The following is a 23,973-nucleotide window of genomic DNA, read 5'->3' on the forward strand; positions in this document are numbered from 1 at the left end:
TGATATATTTCTTAGTCTTATAAATATTATTGGGTAACACTTTATTTTACGGTGTCCTTGTTACACATGTTACATGTACTTACTATTATAATAACAATAAATTATGAATAATTACTTGCAGCTAAACCTAAACCAAACCCTCATCCTAACCCTAACCCTATAGTAAGTAGATAATTAATATTACTCAGTACGTAAATGTATAATTATACTGTAACAAGGACACTTTAAAATGTTCTTGTTGTTATTATTATATAATTCCCATCAAAGCTATCAGTGTTATAATGAGAGGGCAGGACGACAGAATCACAAGTGAAGGTAGGTTTAATGATCAACAGTGGTAATGGTATCAGGTAAGTGAATGACAGAATCTGGGGTCGCTGAACGAACAGGCTGATGATCTAGGTTTTCCTTCTTGCAGGAGAAGAGAGGGATGAGGAAGCTGTGACAGACACACACCGCAGACTTGGGGCTTATCCGGAAACGATCTCGGAACAGATGCCACTGGAGCTGGGTCTGGAGATTGCCTAGGAGCGAGCAGAACAGGTAAGTAATCAACAGGTAAGTTTCTTAGGTAGGTACTGCACTATGACTGAGCGTAGTGAGTTAGTCCTCTTCGTACAAACGAGACTGGACGACTGGTGTTGGGCGGTGTGTGTCTTTATGCTGCGTGGGTAATGAGAAGGGAATGAGTGGCAGGTGTGCGTGATCAGTATTCTGGTGAGGGTGAGCGCTGTGATTGGGTAGCAGAACCTGGCAGATCTGTAACAATCAGACATGAGGATAAATGAGAAGATACTGTTCAATTTTATTTTTAAATTGTATTATCAATATTTTTTCAAGGTATCTAAGTTAGAAATACCAGTATCATGACAACTGCTTGAAACTTAAAAACATGAGATTGCGGATATACGTGTAAATAAATATTATATGAAACTGAAAATGTTTAAATTAGCAAATAAAAGATTGAAATGTAAATGCAATGTGAAATTTAAATTTAATTTCTTTAAAGAATTTGGAAGTAGAAAATTAATGTCATAAAAATATAGGGTTAAGATGCACCGATATGAAAAGTCTGGTTGATAAATTTTATGGGTAACGCTTTAGAATACTGTTTCTTACTTACTGCATAACTAATAAGGAATTACTGAAGAACTAACAGGTTCATTAACACTTAGCGCACTACTGTTAACTAATAAGGAAGATGTGTATATAGCGAAATAGCGAAACCTTTAGTAATTAATAAGGAATTAATTACTTATACGGGAGCTGGGCTCAGGGAAACTGCCGTTAACTAGGCATTAACACAACACAAAAACTACCTAAGACTAAAAAACAAATATGACCCAACAGCTTCATCCCAGTGTTTCAGAAAATAAATTAATAAATTAATTGATTAATTAACAAACCACCATTTTATAGAGTGTACTGTATCTGTAGTAAGTTGGATAGTTATGGCAAGACAGTTGAGTTGCGGTTCCTTTCCGAAGCAGATTTCCTACAGAACAAGGAAATTATTTACCATACAGGCAAAAACATAAGGGGTGAGAACCAGAAAGGCTTAAGTGACATTTCACTAACTTTACAGGAGGGCCAAAACAAAAACTTACAATAGGTTGATCTGACTTTGTGCACTGATTTCAATCGTTTATAATAAAAATTTGTATACTCATGGACAGTGTTGGGGGTAACGCATTACAAGTAACGCGAGTTACGTAATAATATTACTTTTTTCAAGTAGCTAGTAAAGTAACGCATTACTTTTTAATTTACAAGAAAATATCTGAGTTACTTTTTCCCCATTTATTGACTGACAGTGCGCTGTGAACATGCTGTTACTGTAGTTCTAGACTAAATGTGAATGTGAATTAATTCATCCCACTCGCAAAAAACAGATTTAGTATTCATCAAAATGAATTAAAACAGTGAAATGCAAACTCAGAATATGACGCAAACTGCAATAATTAAATATGTTAAACAACACAAATGTATCTGATCCCATTTTATTAACCAATGTCTTTGCTGCTGACCTTTGATCCAGTTCAACCATACTAATAAGCAAAAATGACTTTAGATAAACTAACAATTGTACTTCATTGTTTTTTTATTGCCGAAGAGTGTTAAACCTTCTTATCCCGAGTTTTACTTTACAGACGTGAATTTACTTTTCCTTCACAAGATACAGGGCTTTTACATTTGTATTAATGTAATTTCTTGTATTAGAAACAATCAAGCCCTGCTCATATTTAAAAAGTAACGCAAAAGTAACGTAACGCATTACTTTCCATAAAAAGTAGCTAAGTAACGTAATTAGTTACTTTTTTAGTGAGTAACGCAATATTGTAATGCATTACTTTTAAAAGTAACTTTCCCCAACACTGCTCATGGATGACAGTATACTTTTGCCAGTATATATATATATATATATATATATATATTAAATATATCCATTTCACCCAAAATGTCACTTACGCCCTTCTGGTTCTCACCCCTCATTATGTACAATTATAGTAATGAGTCCTTTTGGGTGTTTAGCAAACAAAATGCATATTTTATTTCCATTATAGGCTAATAATAGTAGTAGTGGACTGTAACAAAGTTGGTACTATAGTGTCCTTTTACTTAAGTAATTTTAAAAATTAATAGGCCTACTTATAATTTTACTGGAGTAATATTTTATTGGGTATCTGTACTTTTGCTCAAGTACTTGATTTGTGGGCCACAACCTGATTATTATAGTGACTATTTGCGTATAATTGTTCAGTAGTAGTTACTTCATAATTATTTTTATTGAACCTTAACTAGTAGATAATTAATAGTAGTTCTTCAGGAGGTGTGACAGAATACATTAGTTATTGTTTAGCTAACTGTTACTTAACACAATCATAAAATTGTATTACATACTGATTAGTTAACACTTCTTCCTTATTAGTTAACAGTAGTGCGCTAAGTGTTAATGAATCATTACCTGTATAGTTCTTCAATAATTCCTTATTAGTTATGCAGTAAGTAAGAAACAGTATTCTAAAGTGTTACCATTTTATGTTATGGCTGATATTAAAATTTTATACTATTCTACATCAATTAAAACTAAAACATTAAAAACTATTATCAATAGTCAAAGGAAAACTTGTGAACTGTTTTTTATTGCTGGTGCTAGTCCTCATCAACAATCCTCACAATTTTTATACAACCTGAATTCTGGAAATGTTGGGACGTTTTATAAATTTGAATAAAATGAAAACTAAAAGTCACATTCAAATCAGATGAGCCAGTATTTTACTCACAATAGAACATAGATAACATAACAATTGTTTAAACTGAGAAATTTTACAATTTTATGCACAAAATGCATAAAGCTCATTTCAAGTTTGATGCCTGCTACAGGTCTCAAAATAGTTGGGACGGGGGCATGTTTACCATGGTGTAGCATCTCCTCTTCTTTTCAAAACAGTTTGAGTTTCTGGAGTTTTGGTGTTGGAATTTGGTCCCATTCTTGTCTGATATAGGTTTCCAGCTGCTGAAGAATTTGTGGTCGTCTTTGACGGTTTTTTTTTTCATTTAATGATGCACCAAATGTTCTCTATAGATGAAAGATCTGGACTTCAGGCAGGCCAATTCAGCGCCCGGACTCTTCTACTACAAAGCCATGCTGTTGTAATAGCTGCAGTATGTGGTTTTGCATTGTCCTGCTGAAATACACATCATCTGGAGGGGAGCATATGTTGCTCTAAAACCTTTATATACCTTTCAGCATTCATAGTGCTTTCCAAAACATGCAAGCTGCCCATACCGTATGCACTTATGCACCCCATACCATCAGAGATGCTGGCTTTTGAACTGAACGCTGATAACATGCTGGAAGGTCTCCCTCCTCTTTTTAGAAACAGTCAATTTTAAATGAGCCTTGGCCCACAGGACACGACGGCGCTTCTGAAACATGTTCACATATGGCTTCCTTTTTGCACGATAGAGCTTTAGTTGGCATCTGCAGATGGCACGGTGAATTGTGTTTACCGACAGTCCTTTCTGGAAGTATTCCTGGGCCCATTTAGTAATGTCAATGACAGAATCATGCCGATGAGTGATGCAGTGTCGTCTGAGACCACGGGCATCCAACAAAGGTCTTCAGCCTTGTTCCTACACACAGAGATTTCTCCAGTTTCTCTGAATCTTTTGATGATGTTATGCACTGTATATGATGAGAATTGCAAAGCCTTTACAATCTGATGTTGAGGAACATTGTTTTTTTAAGTATTCCACAATCTTTTTAAACACTCTTTCACAGATTGGAGAGCCTCTGCCCATCTTTACTTCTGAGAGACTCTGCCTCTCTAATGGCGCTTTTCCACTGCATAGTACGGCACGGTACAGTTCAGTACTTTTGAGGGGTTTTCCACAGGGTACAGTACCTGGTACCTGGTACTGTTTTTAGTGCCACCTTGGCCGAGGTTCCAAGCGAGCCGTACCGTTACCAAAACGTGACGTGTAAACACTGCTGATCACTGATTGGCCGGAGAGAATCATCTCTGCCTGTGTCATTGAACTTTCGGCACAAGACACAACAGACCCGATAGATTTAAATGAGCACAGCCAGAGAAGGATCGAACGCAACTGTATTGAATGGGCGCACCTTTTTTAAAGAACCAAAAATGGCTGTTTCGTTGTCTGTTGAGGAAGTACATATGTCCCTCTCTTTGATAGCCGAGGAGCGGATCCAACGAGAGCTTGATGGAGCGACACGGAATTGAAAAGTTTTTCAGGAGTCATGGCAGTAGAGGCGGCGCAACTAAAACAACAGGTGAATAATCCCGCGCACTCTAAAAGCGGTACTAAACTGCAGGGGAAACGCAAACCGAGCCGAACTGAGCCGTGCCATGCCATTCTGAACTGAGCCGAGCCGAGTCGTACCACGCAGTGGAAAAGCACCATAAGACATCCCTTGTATAGCTAATCATGTTACAGACCTGATGTCAATTAACTTAATTAGTTGCTAGATGTTCTCCCAGATTAATCTTTTCTAAATGTCTTGCTTTTTCAGCCCTGTTTTGCCCCCGTGCCAACTATTTTGAGACCTGTAGCAGACATTCAATTTGAAATGAGCTCCTTTAGTGGATAAAAGTGTAAAATTTCTCAGTTTAAACATTTGTTATGTTCTCTATGTTCTATTGTGAATAAAATATTGGCTCATGTGATTTGAAAGTCTTTTAATTTTCATTTTATTAAAATGATAAAAAACGTCCCAACATTTCTGAAATTCGGGTTGTAATAACATTACGCTTATTTTATATGCTGACTGCAGTTGACAGATTTTTCCAGGGAGGATCACATCACATAACTCAAAGCTAACGAAATAAAGATGACAGCTTACAAAGACACCTAACAGTCACACACACAGAACTAACATAAACTCAAAATGAACACCAATCTACCCACTAACTCAAGCTAAAATGATGCATAAACTGTGGCAAATGATTAAAAGGAAAATAAGTCTGAATGGTTTATAAGAAACACTCCTTTCACAAACGTCAGATCTCATCCAGTAAACATATTCTTGGCCAAATTAAGGAGCAGATGTTTATGTTAGTGAGTGCTTGAACTGTGTGTCGTCAATGAAGCGGATCATTCTCTCAGTTTTACAAGCCTGTACAGTCAGTGACTCCCTGTGCTTACAGTCACCGCAGCTTCTCATTAGATACTGTCAGAACAGCACACAGCCCATGAGTACAGCCATTTAAACATTAGTCTTTAGATGATCCTCGGAACATGAATGGCTGGACACCTTTTTTTGCCTTCACGCTTTTTATTTTACATATTTCTGCTGCAAGCCGTGATTGGGGAAGTATTATTGAACTGAAATGCAGATTTGAATGAAGGTTATTTCTTTTAATATAATACAAACTATTATATTAAAAGAAATAACCTTCATTCAAATCTTCATTTCAGTTAGACAGCAATACATCCAGCCATGTCTTGAAACTTGCCAAATATGTTTCCAAAATATCATCAATGTATATAAAAGGGGAAACCATTAGGCCACGACTAGGGGAAGTCGTGGCCTAATGGTTAGAGAGTCGGACTCGTAATCCAAAGTCTATTTGATGTCTGCATTTACATCTGCAAGATGTATTTTTTAGGGTGTTTGCTCATCTGCAATACGTCTATAGGACATTTCCTTTTAGATGTCAAGTAGACGCCTATTAGATGTCTTGAAGATGTTTATGATTTAGAATGTATGTAGAACTGACATCTGAAAGATGTCTGTCAGACGTTTGTAGACTGCAGGTGCTTTCCAGATCAAGAGATCTTTAACAGACATCTTGCAGATGTACGTGTGCTATCTGGGATATTAAAGAAAGAAAAAGGCAGATTGGCTGAAAGACTTTATGGGGGGGGGGGGTATTTTTCTGGTGGTATTTTTAATACCACCAGAACAGAATTAAAAATAAAACAATCAAGATAAAATTGAAATGCAGACTTTAAGATTTAATTCAAGGGGTTGAACAAAAAAATAACATTACATGCTTAGGAATTACAAACATTTTTATACACAGTCCACCCATTTTCAGGTGCTCAAACGTAATTGGACAAATAAATATAATCATAAATAAAATGTTAATTTTTAATATGTTGTTGAGAATCCTTTGCAGGCAATGACTGCCTTAAATCTTCTCTATATAATGAGTAAATAATGTTCTCTATTGGTGCAACAACATTGTAGTGCTGAATATCTGCATTTACCTACTGAATGGCAATGGTGATGTACACCAGCACGATTATTGCTTGTATTTTATTGCATAAATATGTAAAGAAGACATGTTCACATATGTTTTCCAGAAAGATCTATCCACCATCTTAATGATCGTCCTTTCTCTCTCTAAAGCAAACAAAATTACCTCTAACTTAAAATACATTTTTAAAAATCCATTAAGAAGTATTCTTTGATTTAAAATGATACTAAAAGCGATTTTTGATTAAACCCGTCGGACTTTTATCATAGAAATTGTTTAACCACAAACCCTCACTACCGGAAGTACCGGTCACTAAAGGAAGGCCGGGGAAGCTGTCCACCCATTACCATCGGGAGAACATGGATTGCTGCTAAATTGGAGATATATACGATTACAGCAAGAGTCGAGCCTAGGTATTACAGTCACTGTGTATTCTTGTGTTTAATGAGGTGTTTGCATTAAAGCGCCATCCTCTGTAGAGCGTGCAGCTCGCGCTTCTGTGCACTGATGTCGGGCTGTGTTTTCTCAGCATATCTGTGTTATCAGTGTTTTTGTCTGCTGTCTCGTGCATTTGAACTGCACTGATCATATAATCGCATCACGCAGCTGATCTGAAGCTGATTTTTACTTGCATTGATGGCTTCGGTGTGCTGGTTCCCATAGAAACGCTTCAGAAATGCGTCAGTAATACTAGCACTCAGGTGACTAGCTACTGTTTACTGATAGACTGACTACCAAAAAAGTAGTTTGATATTATTGTTACCTTTTAAATTTGTGCTCTAATGATGTATTTTATAGTTGGTTTAGTGTTTACATATACTAGGCTGTTCTATTGTGACAACTTACCCCAATTAGTGTAACAACATGCCCCACTGTTGGAGTCAGTGGACTATATGTTTGTTTATAATGACGTAGACTTACCCTGAGGAATTTTTACTGGTGTATAATGTGTGACAACTAGCCCAGGTCTCCTCTGTTTGTCTAGCCTGTCAGTTCATGTACCTGAAGATGGGAGGCTGGAGTGTGTTTGTGACCTGCTGCGTTTGGGCGATTCTTCTCCTGGCTCTGTTTGGAGATTCACTGGCATCTGCGCCTGAGTTTGATCCCTACAAAGTGCTCGGAGTGTCCAAACAAGCCAGCCAGGCCGAAATCAAGAAAGTCTACAAGAGGCTCGTGAGGGAATGGTGAGTGATAGGATTTCTTCTCTTGAATATAGTGTAATAATTGTGTAACTCTCTCATGATGATGTCCAAATGAAAATGTTTTCACACTTTATCCACAGGCACCCAGACAAAAACAAAAGTCCAAGGGCAGAGGACATGTTTATCAAGATCACTAAATCATATGAGGTAGGATGGTTGCGTTATTGGAAATAACAAAAACACTCTTTATTTTTGCCATTTTTACTGTGTGTACATACAAAAGTTTGGTATCTAAATGTTTTTTGTTAGTTTTTTTAGTTTCTTAGCTCACCAAGGCTGTATTTATGTGATCCAAAAAGCAGTAATAGTTTAAATTGTTGTAATATTTCATAATAACCGTCTTCTATTTGAATACATTTTAAATTCTGTTATGGTAAATCTGAATTACTTCAGTCTTCAGAGTCGCATGATCCTTAAAAATCATTCTAATGTGCTGATTTGCTGCTGGAGAAACATTTATTATTGTCAGTGTTGCCAGCAGTTTCAGATTAGAGAACTGTGTTTTAATATCTTCATTTTTTGTGGAAACTGTGAGACTTTTGTTTTAAGGATTCTTTGATAAGTAGTTGAAAAGAACAGTGTTTATTTGAAATAGACATTTTTGTTTGCAACATTATACATTTCTTTACTGTCTTACTGAAATTATGGACACTAGTATATTTATGTGCACAAAATATCTGCTGTAAAATGGCAAAAATTATGTATAATTACTTGCACGCAATGACTTGTAATTATAAAATAAAACAGATGTATCGTATTATACCACTATAGTCAAAAAAAATATTTTTTTATGAAATATTTATCTAAAATTTATAGCATGTGAGTAGTTACGATAAATTTGGCAAATCTGTTTAAGGGTTTAAATGCAAGAAATCAATGACACAGCTTGTGGCATTGCTTTTTGACAAAGATTTGGACACATAATGCACTTTTGATTTAGGCGCCACCCTTCTGTGAATATAAAAAATACACAAGTTCTGTCAAAAGTCTGCTGGAAGAAGCACAACAAAACATTATTGCATCATCTGGCAGACTTTTGCTGACAGATAGACAGGGATGTTTGTGTACAGGTAACACAGAGAAAAAGTTCACATCACTCATTTACAAATACCAGAACTGACATTGTAACAGTACAAAGCTGGTTGAAAATGTGCAAACTGGTGGAATTGGTGTAAGATGCATGTAAACGTTTGAATATGTCTTCAGTAATAAGCGTGCACATTGAACTGAATGTGATCTACTTTCCATAGATTCTTTCTAACGAGGAGAGAAGGGAAAACTATGACCGGTTTGGTCAAATGGACGAGAATCAAAACTTTGCCCGAGCACCGCAGGGCTTCAGACATTATCATGACAGCTTCTACTTTGATGAGTCGTTCTTTCACTTCCCTCGGACGAGTCGGGATTTCACAGACAGCAAGCACCTCCTTCACTACAACCGATACGTCAGTGAGGTGCTGCCGGACAGTTTCAAGAGACCCTACCTGATCAAGATCACGTCAGAGTGGTGCTTCACCTGCATCCATATTGAGCCCGTATGGAAGGGCACTGTGCAAGAGCTGGAGCCGTTGGGTAAGTTCTTCAGGATTTTCACCCTCACAGTTAATTCAAGTACTATTGAGTGATATTCTAATAAGCATACAATGGCATAGCACGCAAATATTGGGCAAAATAGTCTATGGCAATATTTTCAATTAAATTACATAATCAGAATACTCATAATACTATTGGTTTGTTTTTAGGGGTTGGTATTGGTGTGGTGGACATTGGATTTGAGAGACAGCTGGCTAACCATCTTGGTGCCCACAGCACACCATCCATACTTGGTTTAATCAATGGCAAAGTCACTTTCTTCCACTACGCTGTGGTCCGGGAACACTTGAGACAGTTTGTGGAAAGCCTTCTGCCCCAGAAGCTGGTGGAGAAGGTAGGTGTATCCTTAATTATATATTTACTTATTAATTACGTAATTATTATAATTATGAGGTGAATTTAACTATAGGTTCGACTTAAAGGGTTAGTTCACCCCAAAATGAAAATTCTGTCATTAATTACTCACCCTCGTGTCGTTCCAAACTCGTAAGACATTCGTTCATCTTTGGAACACAAATTAAGAGGTTTTTGATGAAATCGGAGCGCTACCGGACCCTCCATAGACAGCAACACAACTGAAATGTTCCCAGGTCCAGAAACGTAGTAAATAAATCGGTAAAACAGTCCATGTGACATCAGTGGAACTTCAGTTTTGCGACGCTACGAGAATACTTTTTTTGCGCAAAGAAAACAAAAATAACAATTTACTCAACCATTCTTCTCCCCAGAGTTACGTCTTCCGCCATTTTGGAGAGTACCTCAGAACGTATTTGACGTAATCAGCGTTGTTTACATTCGGGAGGAAAGCGCGAGCATGAACGTAATCTGCGTATTAAGCATTGTTTACTCTTCGGGGAAAGCGTGCGTATGTGTTGTGATACTCTCTAAAATCAGAATCAGAATCAGAATGAGCTTTATTGGCCAAGTATGTTTACACATACAAGGAATTTGTTGTAGTGACAGAAGCTCCACAGTGCAACAGAAAGACAGTAACAGGACAGGACACAGGTAATAAAAACAAAATAACAACAAATAGCCAATAACCAATGTACAAAGCAATAAAAAAATAAAAATACACAATATATAATATAGGCGACTATGTATGTACAGGTCAAGTATGTGCAAATTAGAAATGAGAAAAATAAAATAAGTGAGTGTGGTGAATGGATAATGTATTAGTTGTGTGTTCTACGTTTATTTATTGAGTGTTCATGAGATGTATTGACTGAGGGAAGAAACTGTTCCTGTGTCTGTTCGTTCTGGTGCTCAGAGCTCTGTAGCGTCGACCAGACGGCAACAGTTCAAAGAGGTTGTGTGCTGGATGTGAGGGGTCCAGAGTGATTTTACCAGCCTTTTTGCTCACTCTGGATAAGTACAGTTATTGGAGAGTGGGGAGGGTTGTACCAATGATTCGCTCAGCAGTCCGGACCACCCTCCGTAGTCTTCTGAGGTCAGATTTGGTAGCTGAGCTGAACCAGACAGTTATTGAGGTGCAGAGGATGGATTCAATGATGGCAGAGTAGAACTGTTTCAGTAAGTCCTGTGGCAGGTTGAACTTCCTCAGCTGGCGAAGAAAGTACAACCTCTGCTGGGCCTTCCTGACAATGGAGTCTATGTGAATGTCCCACTTCAGGTCCTGAGAGATGGTGGTGCCCAGGAATCTGAATGACTCCACTGCAGTCACGGTGCTGTTCATGATGGTGAGAGGGGGGAGAGCAGGGGGGTTTCTCCTGAAGTCCACGATCATCTCCACAGTTTTGAGCGTTAAGCTCCAGGTTGTTGAGACTGCACCATACAGCCAGCTCCTTAACCTCCTGTCTGTAAGCAGACTCGTCATTGTCCTGAATGAGGCCGATCAGTGTGGTGTCGTCTGCAAACTTCAGGAGCTTGACAGAGGGGTCTTTAGAAGTGCAGTCGTTGGTGTACAGGGAGAAGAGCAGTGGGGAGAGTACGCAGCCCAGAGGAGCTCCAGTGCTGATGGTTCGAGTGCTGGATGTGAATTTGCCAAGCTTTACTAACTGCTGTCTGTCTGTCAGGAAGCTGTTGATCCACTGGCAGACGGAGGTGAGTTAGTTTATTTTGAAGGGTTTCCGGGATAATGGTGTTAAAAGCAGAGCTGAAGTCCACAAATGGCGGAAGACGTGGCGGAAAATGGCGTAAGACGTAACTCTGGGGAGAAGAATGGTTGAGTAAATTGTTAGTTTTGTTTTCTTTCCGAAAAAAAAGTATTCTCGTAGCGTCGCAAAACTGAAGTTGAGCCACTGATGTCACATGGACTGTTTTACCGATTTATTTACTACGTTTCTGGACCTGGGAACATTTCAGTTGTGTTGCTGTCTATGGAGGGTCCGGTAGCTCTCCGATTTCATCAAAACATCTAAATTTGTGTTCCAAAGATGAACGAAGGTCTTACGAGTTTGGAACGACATGAGGGTGAGTAATTAATGACAGAATTTTCATTTTGGTGTGAACTAACCCTGTAACTCAAGCAATGGCTCTTGTTGCAATGAATATGGACCGTCAGTTAAACATTCATATAAATAAAAAGAGTTCATAATTGAAGGTTTATTTGCTTTTTGTCTTTCGTTTCCTTTCCTTTTCCTTCACTTTTCACTTTTCTTTAACCCTTTCCATTCTTTTTCACTTTCCTTTACCTGTTCCTTTTTCATTTCCTTTCCTTTTTCCTCTTTCCTTCCCCTTTTCCTTCCTTCTCTTTTACGTTTTCTCTTTTCCCTTCATGCTTATTTTCCCTCCCTTTCCCTTTGTCCCATTTCTTTTCCCCTTCTCCTTTCTCTTTTCCACCCTTCCTTTTGTCTTTTTATTCGCATTTCCTTCACCCTTTCCCTATCGTTTTCATTCTCTCCCCCATGTTCTTGTTCATTTCTATTGCTTTTAACCGTCCTTTCCTGTTTTTTTTTTCTGTTCTTTTTCCATTGTCTTTATCTTTCGTTTTTACATTCTCCTCTTGTCCTCTCCACTTCCCCTTTTTCCCCTTTCTTTTCCCCTTTCTTTTCCTTTTCACTTCATGTTCCTTTTCCATTTTACCTTCATCCTTTCTCCTTTGCCATTTTTCTTCCTTCCCTTTTTTCCTTTCCTTTCCTTCCTATTCGCTTACCTTCCCACTTCCCCCCCCCCCCCCCCCTTTTCTCATTCTTTTGTTCCTTTTCTACTTCTCTTCTTTCCCTTTCCCTTTCTTTTTCCCCTTTTGTACTTTTTCCCCCATTCCCTTTGTCTCTTTTATTCCCTTGTGGCTCTTTTCCCTTTTCTATTCCCTTTCCTTTCCTTCTTTATTCTTTTCTTTTAGGTGACAGATAACAGCTACCTCGAGTTTTTAAACAGTTGGCATGAGGAGAATAAGCCAAGAGTGCTAATGTTTGATGTAGCATCTAATATCCCTCTTTTGTATAAGGTGAGTGTTCTTTGTATTAGCTGTTCAAACAGTCTGCTATTAAAACCTGCTTTCTTGACACAAGTTGTTATATTCTCTTGTTCGCAGCTCGCCGCGTTTGCCTATAAAGACTATGTACGGTTTGGCTATGTGGACATGGGCCTGACTGAGACCTCCAAAGTCGTGCAGAGGTTTAATATCAACACATATGCTCCCTCCATGCTCCTGTTCAAAGAGAACACAGACAAACCGGCTGATGTTATACAGGTGAGGCCCAGCTCTCCACTTGCATACATCCAGCTGTAGTTTTTCCTCAAAAACTGTATACCGGCTGATTTGTTTTTGCTTGACAAGCCGGTAACACTTTATTTTGATAGTCCACTTTAGACATTCTACTAACAGTAAGTAACTTTGCAACTACATGTCAACTAGCAATCATTAGAGTATTAGTAGACTGTCTGCTTATTGTCTTCTAACACTTTATTTTGATGGGTTCCCAACATACTGACTATGAGAAACTTTGCAAGTATATGTCAACTTATTCTACTAACCCTAAAGGTCATTGCACACTGAGTCTGAAATTTTCATGTGTGTTTTTTCATCCTTTCCTATCAAAATGCATGCTACAGATGTGAAAACGCAGAAAATCGAACCTGATCCGAATTTTTTTATGACGGGCGAAAGTTTCGGAGGCAGTGTGTAAACGTGATTGACTCAACGTGAGGTCGTATTTTTTAACGTGCAAAGATTTCGGACTCTTAAACCTTAAACCTACCCTACTGAGAGTTAGTAGACATGTAGTTGCAAATTAACGAGAATTAGTTGACGTGTAGTTACAAAGTTACTTATAGTTAGTAGAATGTCTAAACTGGACTAACGAAATAAAGTGTAACCGACTTGTCCTTTTTTATTTTCTTCCCCAGGCAAGAGGGATGAAAAAGCAGATATTTGACGAGTTTGTGTCCAGTAATCGTTTCCTGCTGGTGCCGCGACTGGTGAATCAGAAACTCTTCGATGAGCTGTGTCCAGTTAAACAGTTCCACCGTCGCAGGAAGTATGAAATCTCACCTCTGTCTGTAGCATCGCGTGTCAGTGGACTTACTGTTTGGCTCTGAGAAAACTTCTTCATCTCCCTGTCTTTCTGATTGACAGGTACTGTGTTCTTCTGGTTACTGGTGAAGGGGAGCAGTTTGTGTCAGTGAATGAGGCGTTCTTTGACTTCGCTTCTTCCAACACTAAAGAAGTTCTCAGGTTTGCTTATGTTTACCAGAGACAACAGCAGCCTCTCTGTGACGCCCTACTCAAAAAGCAAGACACAACCCCGCCACAGGTCAGAGACATTCATGTGCTAATACACACACTCCATTTAATCACCTCCTTTGATGCCTTATGAATTCATACCTCTTCTGCATATGACTTCAGGTGATTCTACTGGAGAGACGCAGCCCTACAGGAAGGGTGTTGTATCGGACAGTGACAGGTGGATGGAATGGGAGTGATGATGATAAGATCTGCCTCCACAAGCAGCTTGAGATTCTGCAAAGAGACCCCTCCTACCTTACCCATGATGCCATGCTGCCCGAACTCAACAATGAGTTTGCCTCTGTAAGTTATGCAGAGGGTGTTGAAGGGCTAAGATTGTCTTTAGGACTTTGCGATTAGATTCCAAAGTATATTTTAATGAATGAACCTCAAGATTGATTACATGAAGGTCTAAGAGGCAACGAGAAAAATAATTAACAATAATAACGTATTGTTTTATTATTCTTATTTCAGATGTTTCTGATTCAGTGGATAAATACTGCATATGATTACATCGCTCAATTTTACTTTGATCTTCTTTACTCTAACTGGTGAGTACAATCATAAAGTGTTCATGGTCCTGTTTCCATTCAGTTCTTAGCTCTTTTCCACCAGAATGGTTTTCGTTCTAGAGCCAGAGCAAAAGCTTGGCCAGTGCTCGACCAGGCAAACTGGATCCTGTTGCAAACCAGACACATTTTTCCACAGATTTGAGAAATGAACATTGTTATTTGTTGTTTACCTGACTAAAACCAGTCTAAAACAAACCGCTATGGAAAATCTATGTCAGTCGGAAAAGGACACGAGTGGTCCATTCTGATCAATTAGAAATTAAAGCAACATTAGCAGCACTTGACTTTCTGGTCATACTGTTGCTGCATCTTAAATTGCAAACCTTATAGTGCTACATTTGGTTTGAAATGTAGTCCATTAAAGCAGCTTGTTTTGTCTAGATGGAATGAAATTTGGACGTACTACATATCACGTGGCCTACAGTGTGATTTGCGTTGCTTCACTACCATTCGCAAATCCTCTCCTTTCAGAACTTTTCACCTACTGCTTTATGAAAACTAGTTAAAAAAATAAATACAACCTGTTCTAATTTGAAATTTGATTTTAAAAAAAGAACTGGAACTGCATGATGTTAACAAAGAAGCAGAGCCGAGTGTTCGTTACACCTCGGGTGTGCATTGTTTTCTAATAATTCAATGGACTGGAATCAATTATTCCACTTGTACTACGGTTACCACACCTCAAATATTGTTCAGATGTTGTATTTCAAGACATTCGTCAGGTTTTTGCCCTTAAAATGCTTTTGCATCTAGGACTAATTTCTGAAGCATCTCAATCCCAGCTTCCGTTGTTAATTCCAAAATGTCATTTTAGACCTAGTAACGAAGGTTGAGCCACTGATAACAGACTAATGCAGTTCTTAGAGAGAGAGAGAGAGAGATATTAAGCCTCTCAACAGTATTCGGCAGCAGCATCTCTATTAATAGTGAAACTGTAAGTTCATCAGCTTCAAGAACAGTGCCGTTGTTATCTCCTCGCTAGTGAGAAATGTCATGTAGCCTTCAAGCTGCTAAACTATTTTACTGATAAAATCGTCAGAGCGTGTGTGTGTGTCTGTATTGTATGTATGTGCATTTAAAGAAAAAGCATTCAACAGCAATATTAAAATGTCTGCAATAGACTATAAAGATTATAAGAGAGACTGAAAAAGTGTAAAAGATGTACATTGTGTGCAAAAATGTTTTAAATGTGACAACAAATTGACAACAAATAATATCAGCCTAAATGATAATGGCATTTGATGGCTATTTTCAGGTTTATTTTTTATTGATTTGCCGATTAGCGGCCCTACAATTTTTTTTTTTTTTTAATAAATGGGAAATTTAAGAGCACGCTGTTATGTCATGTTCTGCTTCCCCCAGGCGTGAGATGATGCCCGTACTCTCTCTGATCTTCTCTGCTCTTTTCATCCTGTTTGGGACTGTAATCATTCAGGCCTTCAGGTAGAACAGATTTTGTTATATCACAGTGTTTTTGTAAGGAGTTATTTGTTGATTGATTTGATTGATTGATTGATTGATTGATTGAACAGCGACGCTGGGGAAGACAAACCAGCCAAACAAAAGGCCACTGATCCACCAAAGACAGCAGAGAGCTCTCCAGGACAAGAGAGCACTTCAAGGTAAGACACTGCTTGCTTGAGAATAAAATAATAACAGCAAGTCAAATAGAGATTTTGAGATCACAGATGTGTTTAGATGTTCATTAGTTGAATTGCTAACAGTTGGTTTTCCTGTTACAGTCGTCCACCGAAGAAGAATTTTGTGGAGGTGACGGAGCTGACGGACATCACCTACATGAGTAACTTAGTCAGGTTAAAGCCTGGTCACATCAACGTTGTGCTGCTCCTCACTGATGCTTCTAAGCAAGTACTGCTCAGGAAGTTTGCCAAAGAAGTGTATTCGTTCTCAGGGTGAGGCCTTTGTATGTGTTTGAGAGAATGCTAAAACCTGTTTCTGGATATCAACCTTCTTACAGAGTTTAGGCTGTCATCCATTCAACTCAAAACTGTCCTTCTTAGAAGGCTACTTGAAGCTTAGCACACATACAAATCAATGCTAGCATTCATCATCTTCGATTAAGCTTTAGACAACTGAACCAAGGTCAAAGATGCTGCATAGACATATTTCAAATCTGCGATAGCTGTGTTTCCCAAAAACATTGTAAGCATCATTGTAAACATTGGCACCAGTGGTTTCTACAATATACGTGGGGTTCCAGTGCTTTTAAGAAATGCAGCCTGGGTCCATTTGAAATCATTTGGATTTCAAAAAAGCACAACGGGACCCATTATTCCAAACTTCTAATTGGTCAACGTGCACAATTAAAAGGTACTTTACTTACGTAAACCATAACGCCCCATCCACATGGGGCATCGGCGTCAACGCTTGATGCTGAGGCAACCGTAATAGTGACAACAGCCAATCACATTACTTTTCTGATGTTGCATGAATTGGAATGAATAGCATCTGCGCTAGGGTATTTGCATAAGGCAACCTGATTGGCTGACACCTGCGTTGGCGCTTGAAAAGTTGAAAACGGCAGTGAAGCGAGGCGACAGACCCACAATTCAGTTCAGCACCGTTTGACGTCACTCCATTCAAAGTAAACGAGAGGCTTTGACACCCCGTGTGAATGGGGCGTAAGTCCTTGCAATGCGCCATCGCCTGTAAATGTTTTTTATTTGTTGCTGAATGGACAAATAATCCAAAATAACATTCTGTACCTTAAAAACATCAAATAAATTTGAGTAACTTTTTATTTTATTTTTAGATATTTATATTTTGCAGGAGCGCCATTGCAGGAGTCATTTGTTTTTTACACTTCCCTCCCACACATTGATATCTTTCCTCATGCAATCAGCAATTCAAAACTGATCTCACAATATTGATTGCGTACCTCAACTGTAAACTCTAGTAATGTAGTTATGCATTCCAGACACAATCAAAATGTTTGAAATTAAAATTTCGCACTTCTGACATAAAAATGTTAATTCCGAACAACTCAACCCAGAATTCTTCCACTTCCACTTGGAACACCCAATGGAACTTTGTTTGAATAGAATTTCAAATGAAGCTTAGTACCGGTCCTTAATTCTGATCGATTGGTTTGAAGCTGTTGTAAATTACTCTACAAACATACACCTCTTTGTTTCTGCATTTGTGTGTTGCTTGGCAACCGCAACTATTTCTGAGGAACTGTTTGGCGGAAGAATGGTTTTAAGATCATTACATTTTATTTGCTTTGTTTTATTTTGTGAAACCTTTATACGTATATGGAATAACCATTTTATAAAGGCAATAAACCCCGTGAAGCCGTGGTTTACACTCTTGCCTAACAACGCCCCTTAGCTGTTATAAATTCACTGTAAACCACAGCTCCTTGTGATTTATTGCTTTATTCTCTAGGGGTCGGGTGTCTGAACTTGAGTAGTGTTTCAGAGGTCATGTACAAGTAAAAAGTTGCAAAGTTCTGATTTCCAGTCATGGAGCTTTCCAGACAACTCAAACTGGAATTCTCACCACTTGGAAAAAAACAATGGAGCATCATTTGAATGTGAAGTCGAATGTCCATTCGTTCCTATTTACACATCTGGAAAAGTAGCATTACATTACTGGAATTAAACACTGAAAGAAAGTACATCTCCAGAAGCTGTGTTGAGCAGTTTTGCTTTCAACTTAAATCATGCTACAAACAAATCCAAAGGAAACTATCCCTACTTCTTCCCGCAGGTCTCAGACTCTTCACTACTCCTTTTTAAATGTGGACAAGCACAGCCAATGGATGGATTCCCTCATGGAGTCTGCTCCTGACGCCAGACCGTCAGACTGCTTGGACGAAGAAGAAGAAGAGGACGATTCCACCTCCAACAAATCAGACTACACTGGCCACGTCCTGGCGCTCAACGGCCACAAGAAATACTTCTGCATATTCAGACCGGTCTTCACAGGGGAGGAAGCCAAATGTAGTAGGTGGTCCGACGAGGATGCGGCAGCGGCTGCTCCAAGCAAAGCCTCGAGGTCCCGGTCAAGTTCCCGACAGAAGGCGACCACTCTGGAGATCCACCACAAACTAGACCGACTGGGTCTGTGGATGGAGAGGCTTATGGAGGGAACTCTACCACGGCACTATGTTCCGGCCTGGCCCGGTCTGGACACCATAACGCCACAGAAATAAGACTCGCAGTAGTGACGTGAAACGTGTTGAATTCGCAACATCTTTTCAATCCAATTTACTTGGTTACTTTAAAAGATAAGTTATTCTGTAAAACGCACTGGTGGTGAGTAGAGGTTTTTGTTATTTAGAGCACCATGTGCTCGTTGGCTGCTTTAGGGGCTAAACTCCTTTCCATCTGTGACGTACACTGTCTTTTTGTTTGAATGGTTGTTTCGTTTCTGTATGGATGCCAGTACCCAGATGAAGCCTCTCTGTGTAGCTTCTGACAGGGCTATCGTGTCTTTACACTGATGGGTATGTGGTGGCTACAGCCCACCCTTATAATTTCATCCAGGGTCCTGTGAATTAAAACAACGGGCCAGATTTCAGAAGCAGCTCGTTTTGAGCTTACCATTCTGCCTTGTTTCCAGTCAGAGTCACTATGTGGATGATAGAAATTTGAAAAGGAGAGACTGTGTGTGTGTATGTGTGGAAAAGGTTTAATCATCTTACTCTCCTTATGCAAAGTCTCCAACAACAAACCGTGCTGCATGAAGAATCACGTTTTGAAGATTCTAAGATTTTACTGCCATTTGTGCATGTGCTGCTTTTCCTTAAAGCCCATACTTTCTTTAACGTCGTTTGTTTCATGTTTTGCACTTTGAGGACTTGCTTAGGATTCTTTGATTCATAAATGTAATATTTAAACAGAAGTTCTAACTGCATTATCACTAAAACGTAAGAATTTAAGAATGTCTGTAGATCATCAGTTGCCATTTTCTTTTAGGAAAATGACTATTTTTATGTTGCACTTTTTTGTGGTTGATTTATATGTGCGTTGTTTAAAAATAATAATAAAGTTTGTACTGTAGCGACACGTGTTCACTTATATTTATAACTGTATTCACTGTTTTTATTCAAAAATAATAATTAGATTTTTTAACATAATTTACGTATGACATTCCTTAATACACATTATTAAACACCATTAATCCACATAAACCTTTTTCTATTTACAAGCAAATCTATCAGGTACGAAGTCTTTGTAGAGTCAGTGCTTCAAAACTCGTTGAGAATATTCACTTTCTTCATTTTTAAGTCTTCTGGACCAAAAGATGCAGGCAGCAGTTCTTCAACAGTCATCTCCACATAGGAACCGTCAGGTTTTGACAAATACACGTCCCAGTTTGCACCGAACTATAGAGGTGAAAACAAAAATAACATGTTTAATGAAACCTGAGACTGCTTCTTGTTTAATTGATGTGAAATACTGTGGTAAATTAAACTTGCCTCTCTCATGAATTGCCTGCATCCACCACAGGGGGAGATGAAGTGCTCACACAAATCACTAAAAGAGCAGAAGACATTGCATTGATGCTGTATTATACTAGAGAGTCTACTATTTCCAAATATGGAGGTAGTTAGAAATGTAATTCAACCACTAGATGGTCTGTGAATACAGTAGAAATTTACCTCGCAATAGCAATGGCTTTGAAATCCTGGTAGCCCTCTGATACAGCTTTTGAGATGGCAGTTCTCTCAGCACAGATTCCCAAGTTGAAGCAGGCGTTTTCTACATTACAGCCTGATGCAGTGAAATAATGAGAGTTGAAGTATGTTACATCACACTGAACACATAACAAATATTATGTAAGGTACATCTTGTACTGTGCTTTGTACCGATTTCTATTGGCTGGTCTGGAAGGGGCCTGTCAGGTAGGGAGCCAAGTTTTTATTTACTTTCTGTGACAACAAAAATGTCCTCTCTCGTGCCGCTGTTGTGTTATTACTAACAGTATGGCCATTAAACAACAGTAAGTGCTGTTTCTCCAGAGCTCAAGGCTGGGACACTTGTACTGAGAGAGCAATAGCCTAATCAAATGCATTACTTTATGGGAACAAAGGGTTCTTGTGTATTGCATTTAAATGCCAGTTTTGTTCAGTGTTTATAAGCTACATCATGTGCATTTTAATAAATTATCCCTTAAGACAAAAAAAAGTGTATTTTTAGTAGACTAAATATATGTTGTAAACAGTGAAGCTCAATGAAATACAGTTATGAAATTTAAAATATATTGACTTTCAACCTTCATATCCTAAAATGGATTTCAGGGGCATATGGTGTGGATATTTCACTATATGCATAGGCTACTATAGACACTAAATTCAATATATGGAGGGCATAATATTTTTTAAATAATATATTTGCAAAAACAGATCATTTTCACAAACCATGTTTTTTCATCGTGCTTTCCAATTAATCTCAATCAAACTGCAGTTGAGTTATTTTGATTAGGTTAAAAAATAACTAAAAAATGCAGCTTACTAGCAATAAAATACAATAAAAACATGATAACATAAAAAAAAATGGAGTTATCTGTATTTGCAAACAAACTCTTCATATATATCATCACCAAACACCAATGGCTTGTACATAAGGGTACACTCATTTTAGACACGGCCAAAACTGTTGCAACAGAGATGGAAATACAATTTTAACATTTCCATCTTTGTTGACACAGTTTTGTTAGTGTCTTTTTCTGCTCTAAAGAAGAGGGTGTCCCAACACTTCTGTCCTTATAGTGTATGTACAAGTCATTGGTGTTTGATGAGTTTTCAGCTCAAGGTCTGCATTTAAAGTCACACCAGAGGAGTTCAGCTGGGATCAGGACTTGGCTTTCTGCAGACCAGTCAAGTTCTTCCACACTGACTGAATCAATCATGTCTTTTTGAACAGTGTCTTATACACAGAGGCACTGTCATGTTAGAATAGAAAAGGGTTCTGTCCAAACTGTTGCTATAAAATTAGAAGCACACAATTCCCTAGAATATCATTATATGCTTAAATGTTAAGATTTGTACTAAGATTTGTAAGTAGTCAAACATATATAGTGTGTATATATATATATATATATATATATATATATATATACATATATATATACACATTTTGTAAAATGTATATGTGTGTGTGTGTTTGTGTTGTATATCTTAAAATATATATTTACAAATGGAGAGAGAGAGAGAGAGAGAGAATGCAAAAGTTGTGTGTTCCCCTGAGAAACTTTGCATTTGCTCGCAATCAAAAATAGTTTTTTTCATCCACCTCCTATTGTTTACATCACTAAAGATTTTGAGAGCGAACTCAAAGTTTCTCAGGGGATTGCAAAGCTTTTGCATTCTCTCGTAAAAAAGTTTCAAAAGCATGTCATTTTTTCCTTTCATCTCATTTTGTTCTCATCTTTATGTCCCTTTACTACTACAAAATAATCGTCAGAACCCCAGACGTAGACATTAAGTATAATTTTACTTGTGCATTATCTTAAAGCTTCCACTAAGATAAAATAATCCATTCAAATATACAAAACAATTGGTCTAGCAACAAGATGAACATTGCAACAATATTTTATGTTAAAGTCATTTATGTTATTATATAAATATCGATGTTGAAGTCATCTGAGCTAGTTGAGGTGCAAGATGTTTGAACCGGCTTCAGTTACCCGGATCGATGAGTGGATTGAAATACAGCATTGCCGATGAAGACGGCAAAGATCAGGCGATATCTGAGCACAGAATTCCACTAGAACCGTGAAATAATCACTCATAAAGTGTGTGTGCCGAGTCTCATTCACGTGTCAGAGATGTTACCTGCTTTTAGTCTTCCTTCTGTTGGCATGTAATGGTTTAACAAGCTTTTATGTGAATTTACCATCATCTTTGCTCTCAGACTGGCAACAAATTGAGCGCACATTAGAGTTCAGCTTTCATACATTATTCATCAGTTCTGAGTTCACAAACACTCCTTACAGCAGTTGATGTTTCTTGTGCAACCAGCACTGGGAACTGACTGCTGAAACTCTCTAATATTGGTACTTCTACAGTGCATTTCAGGCATTGCCTCACCTGTGAAAACCGTCCCGTCGTGTGTCAAGAGTGCCGCCCCGACTCGGAACTTGCTGTAGGGGCAGTAGGCAAATTTCCTGGCCTCGAGAGACTTCCGAATCAACTCTTTCATTCCGGAGAAGTGTTCATTCAACCCCTTAATTAGCTCACATCTCATCTTTTGATCTCCCATGTTGCTGTGCTGTGTTTGTATTGTGTTTCTGTGGCTCTACAGACTTGCCTGTGACTTTGTTTTTCCCAATCCGGCATCCAATCCCCTTTTCCCAGATCTCCCACCTCCCTGACGTTCAGTGTATTGATGTGTGTGATTCTGTCATGCTGCAAGGTTATGTAATTTCCAGTCAGAGTCGACACAGCAACCTTTCCCTTAGCCACACCATGAGACAGTGAGGAGGATGAGGTATAAAGGTCACTGCACCATAATAAAGTAATATTCCCAACGGAGTAATGATGAAAAAGCATTTCCTTTTCACAATAGACAGCTGGAGATAAATAGGCCAACAAAGGTAATAAGCTGGGAAAATATTCGATTTATTATTTTATAATCTTCTGCCTTGAAATAATAATAAAAAAAATAGAATGAAAAACATTTAAATCAAGTTGACCATTAAAGTTTGTTGGAATTAGATTTTACACCAGTACAAACATCAGTTTAACCACAAATATCTAAACATTCTTCAATCAAGATACAGTTACTTAGGAAGCTAAATGACTTAAGATAGTAAGTAAACTAAGTAAAATAAAATATATATTTTTTTTTTTCAATCTGCCAATGGGGCAAGGAAAATAATCTTAATTCAAAGGGACAATTATATATATATTTATAAATGTATATATATTTTTTTTTATTATTAAAAATAAAATTAGATAGATAGATATTTATTTTATTTTATTTATTTTTTATTTCCCAGAAAACAAGACTTTATATCTTAAGTCATTTTGCTTCTCATGTAAATGTATCTTGATTCAAGAATGTTAAGATATTTGTGACCCTGGACCACAAAACCAGTCTTAAGTGTCAATTTTTCGAAATTGAGATGTATACATCATCTGAAAGCTGAATAAATAATCTTTCCGTTGATGTATGGTTTGTTAGGATCGGACAATATTTGGCTGAGATACAACTATT

The 23,973-nt window shown here is 38.0% G+C and overlaps 2 protein-coding genes across 3 annotated transcripts; one reads left to right on the forward strand and one right to left on the reverse strand.

The window, feature by feature from the left end:
* The first annotated feature begins 7,018 nt into the window (after nt 1-7,018).
* On the forward strand, nt 7,019-19,888 carry dnajc16l (DnaJ (Hsp40) homolog, subfamily C, member 16 like). 2 transcript variants are annotated; one of them, XM_079397145.1, is made up of 15 exons: nt 7,019-7,141; nt 7,695-7,912; nt 8,011-8,077; nt 9,181-9,502; nt 9,673-9,857; nt 12,828-12,932; nt 13,020-13,178; nt 13,835-13,965; nt 14,064-14,241; nt 14,334-14,516; nt 14,688-14,764; nt 16,148-16,228; nt 16,318-16,407; nt 16,528-16,698; nt 18,518-19,836. In XM_079397145.1, exons 2-15 carry the CDS (start codon nt 7,725-7,727, stop codon nt 18,960-18,962), a joined length of 2,382 nt encoding a protein of 793 aa, XP_079253271.1. In that variant the 5' UTR covers nt 7,019-7,141; nt 7,695-7,724; the 3' UTR covers nt 18,963-19,836. The 2 variants fall into 2 exon arrangements, with proteins under 2 accessions (XP_079253271.1, XP_079253270.1); XM_079397144.1 differs by having other exon boundaries at nt 7,045-7,141; nt 7,714-7,912; nt 18,518-19,888.
* A 112-nt stretch (nt 19,889-20,000) lies between these two features.
* On the reverse strand, nt 20,001-23,121 carry cdab (cytidine deaminase b; the record flags this gene model as incomplete). Its single annotated transcript, XM_079397146.1, has 4 exons — nt 22,845-23,121; nt 20,415-20,526; nt 20,232-20,289; nt 20,001-20,138 (listed from the first exon to the last, which is right to left on the reverse strand). The coding sequence occupies exons 1-4, from the start codon at nt 23,014-23,016 to the stop codon at nt 20,001-20,003; spliced, it is 480 nt and encodes a 159-aa protein (XP_079253272.1). The 5' UTR covers nt 23,017-23,121.
* Between the last annotated feature and the right edge of the window lie 852 nt (nt 23,122-23,973).

The sequence above is a fragment of the Barbus barbus genome (genome assembly GCF_936440315.1).
Source record: "Barbus barbus genome assembly, chromosome: 37".
In the NCBI taxonomy this organism is placed as follows: Eukaryota; Metazoa; Chordata; class Actinopteri; order Cypriniformes; family Cyprinidae; genus Barbus; species Barbus barbus.

Coding starts and splice junctions, on each gene's coding strand:
- dnajc16l (XM_079397145.1), top strand. CDS start 7,725: ATGTACCTGAAGATGGGAGGCTGGAGTGTGTTTGTGACCTGCTGCGTT. Junction 12,933..13,019: donor ATATCCCTCTTTTGTATAAG/GTGAGTGTTCTT, acceptor TCTTGTTCGCAG/CTCGCCGCGTTTGCCTATAA. Junction 14,765..16,147: donor GATCTTCTTTACTCTAACTG/GTGAGTACAATC, acceptor TGCTTCCCCCAG/GCGTGAGATGATGCCCGTAC.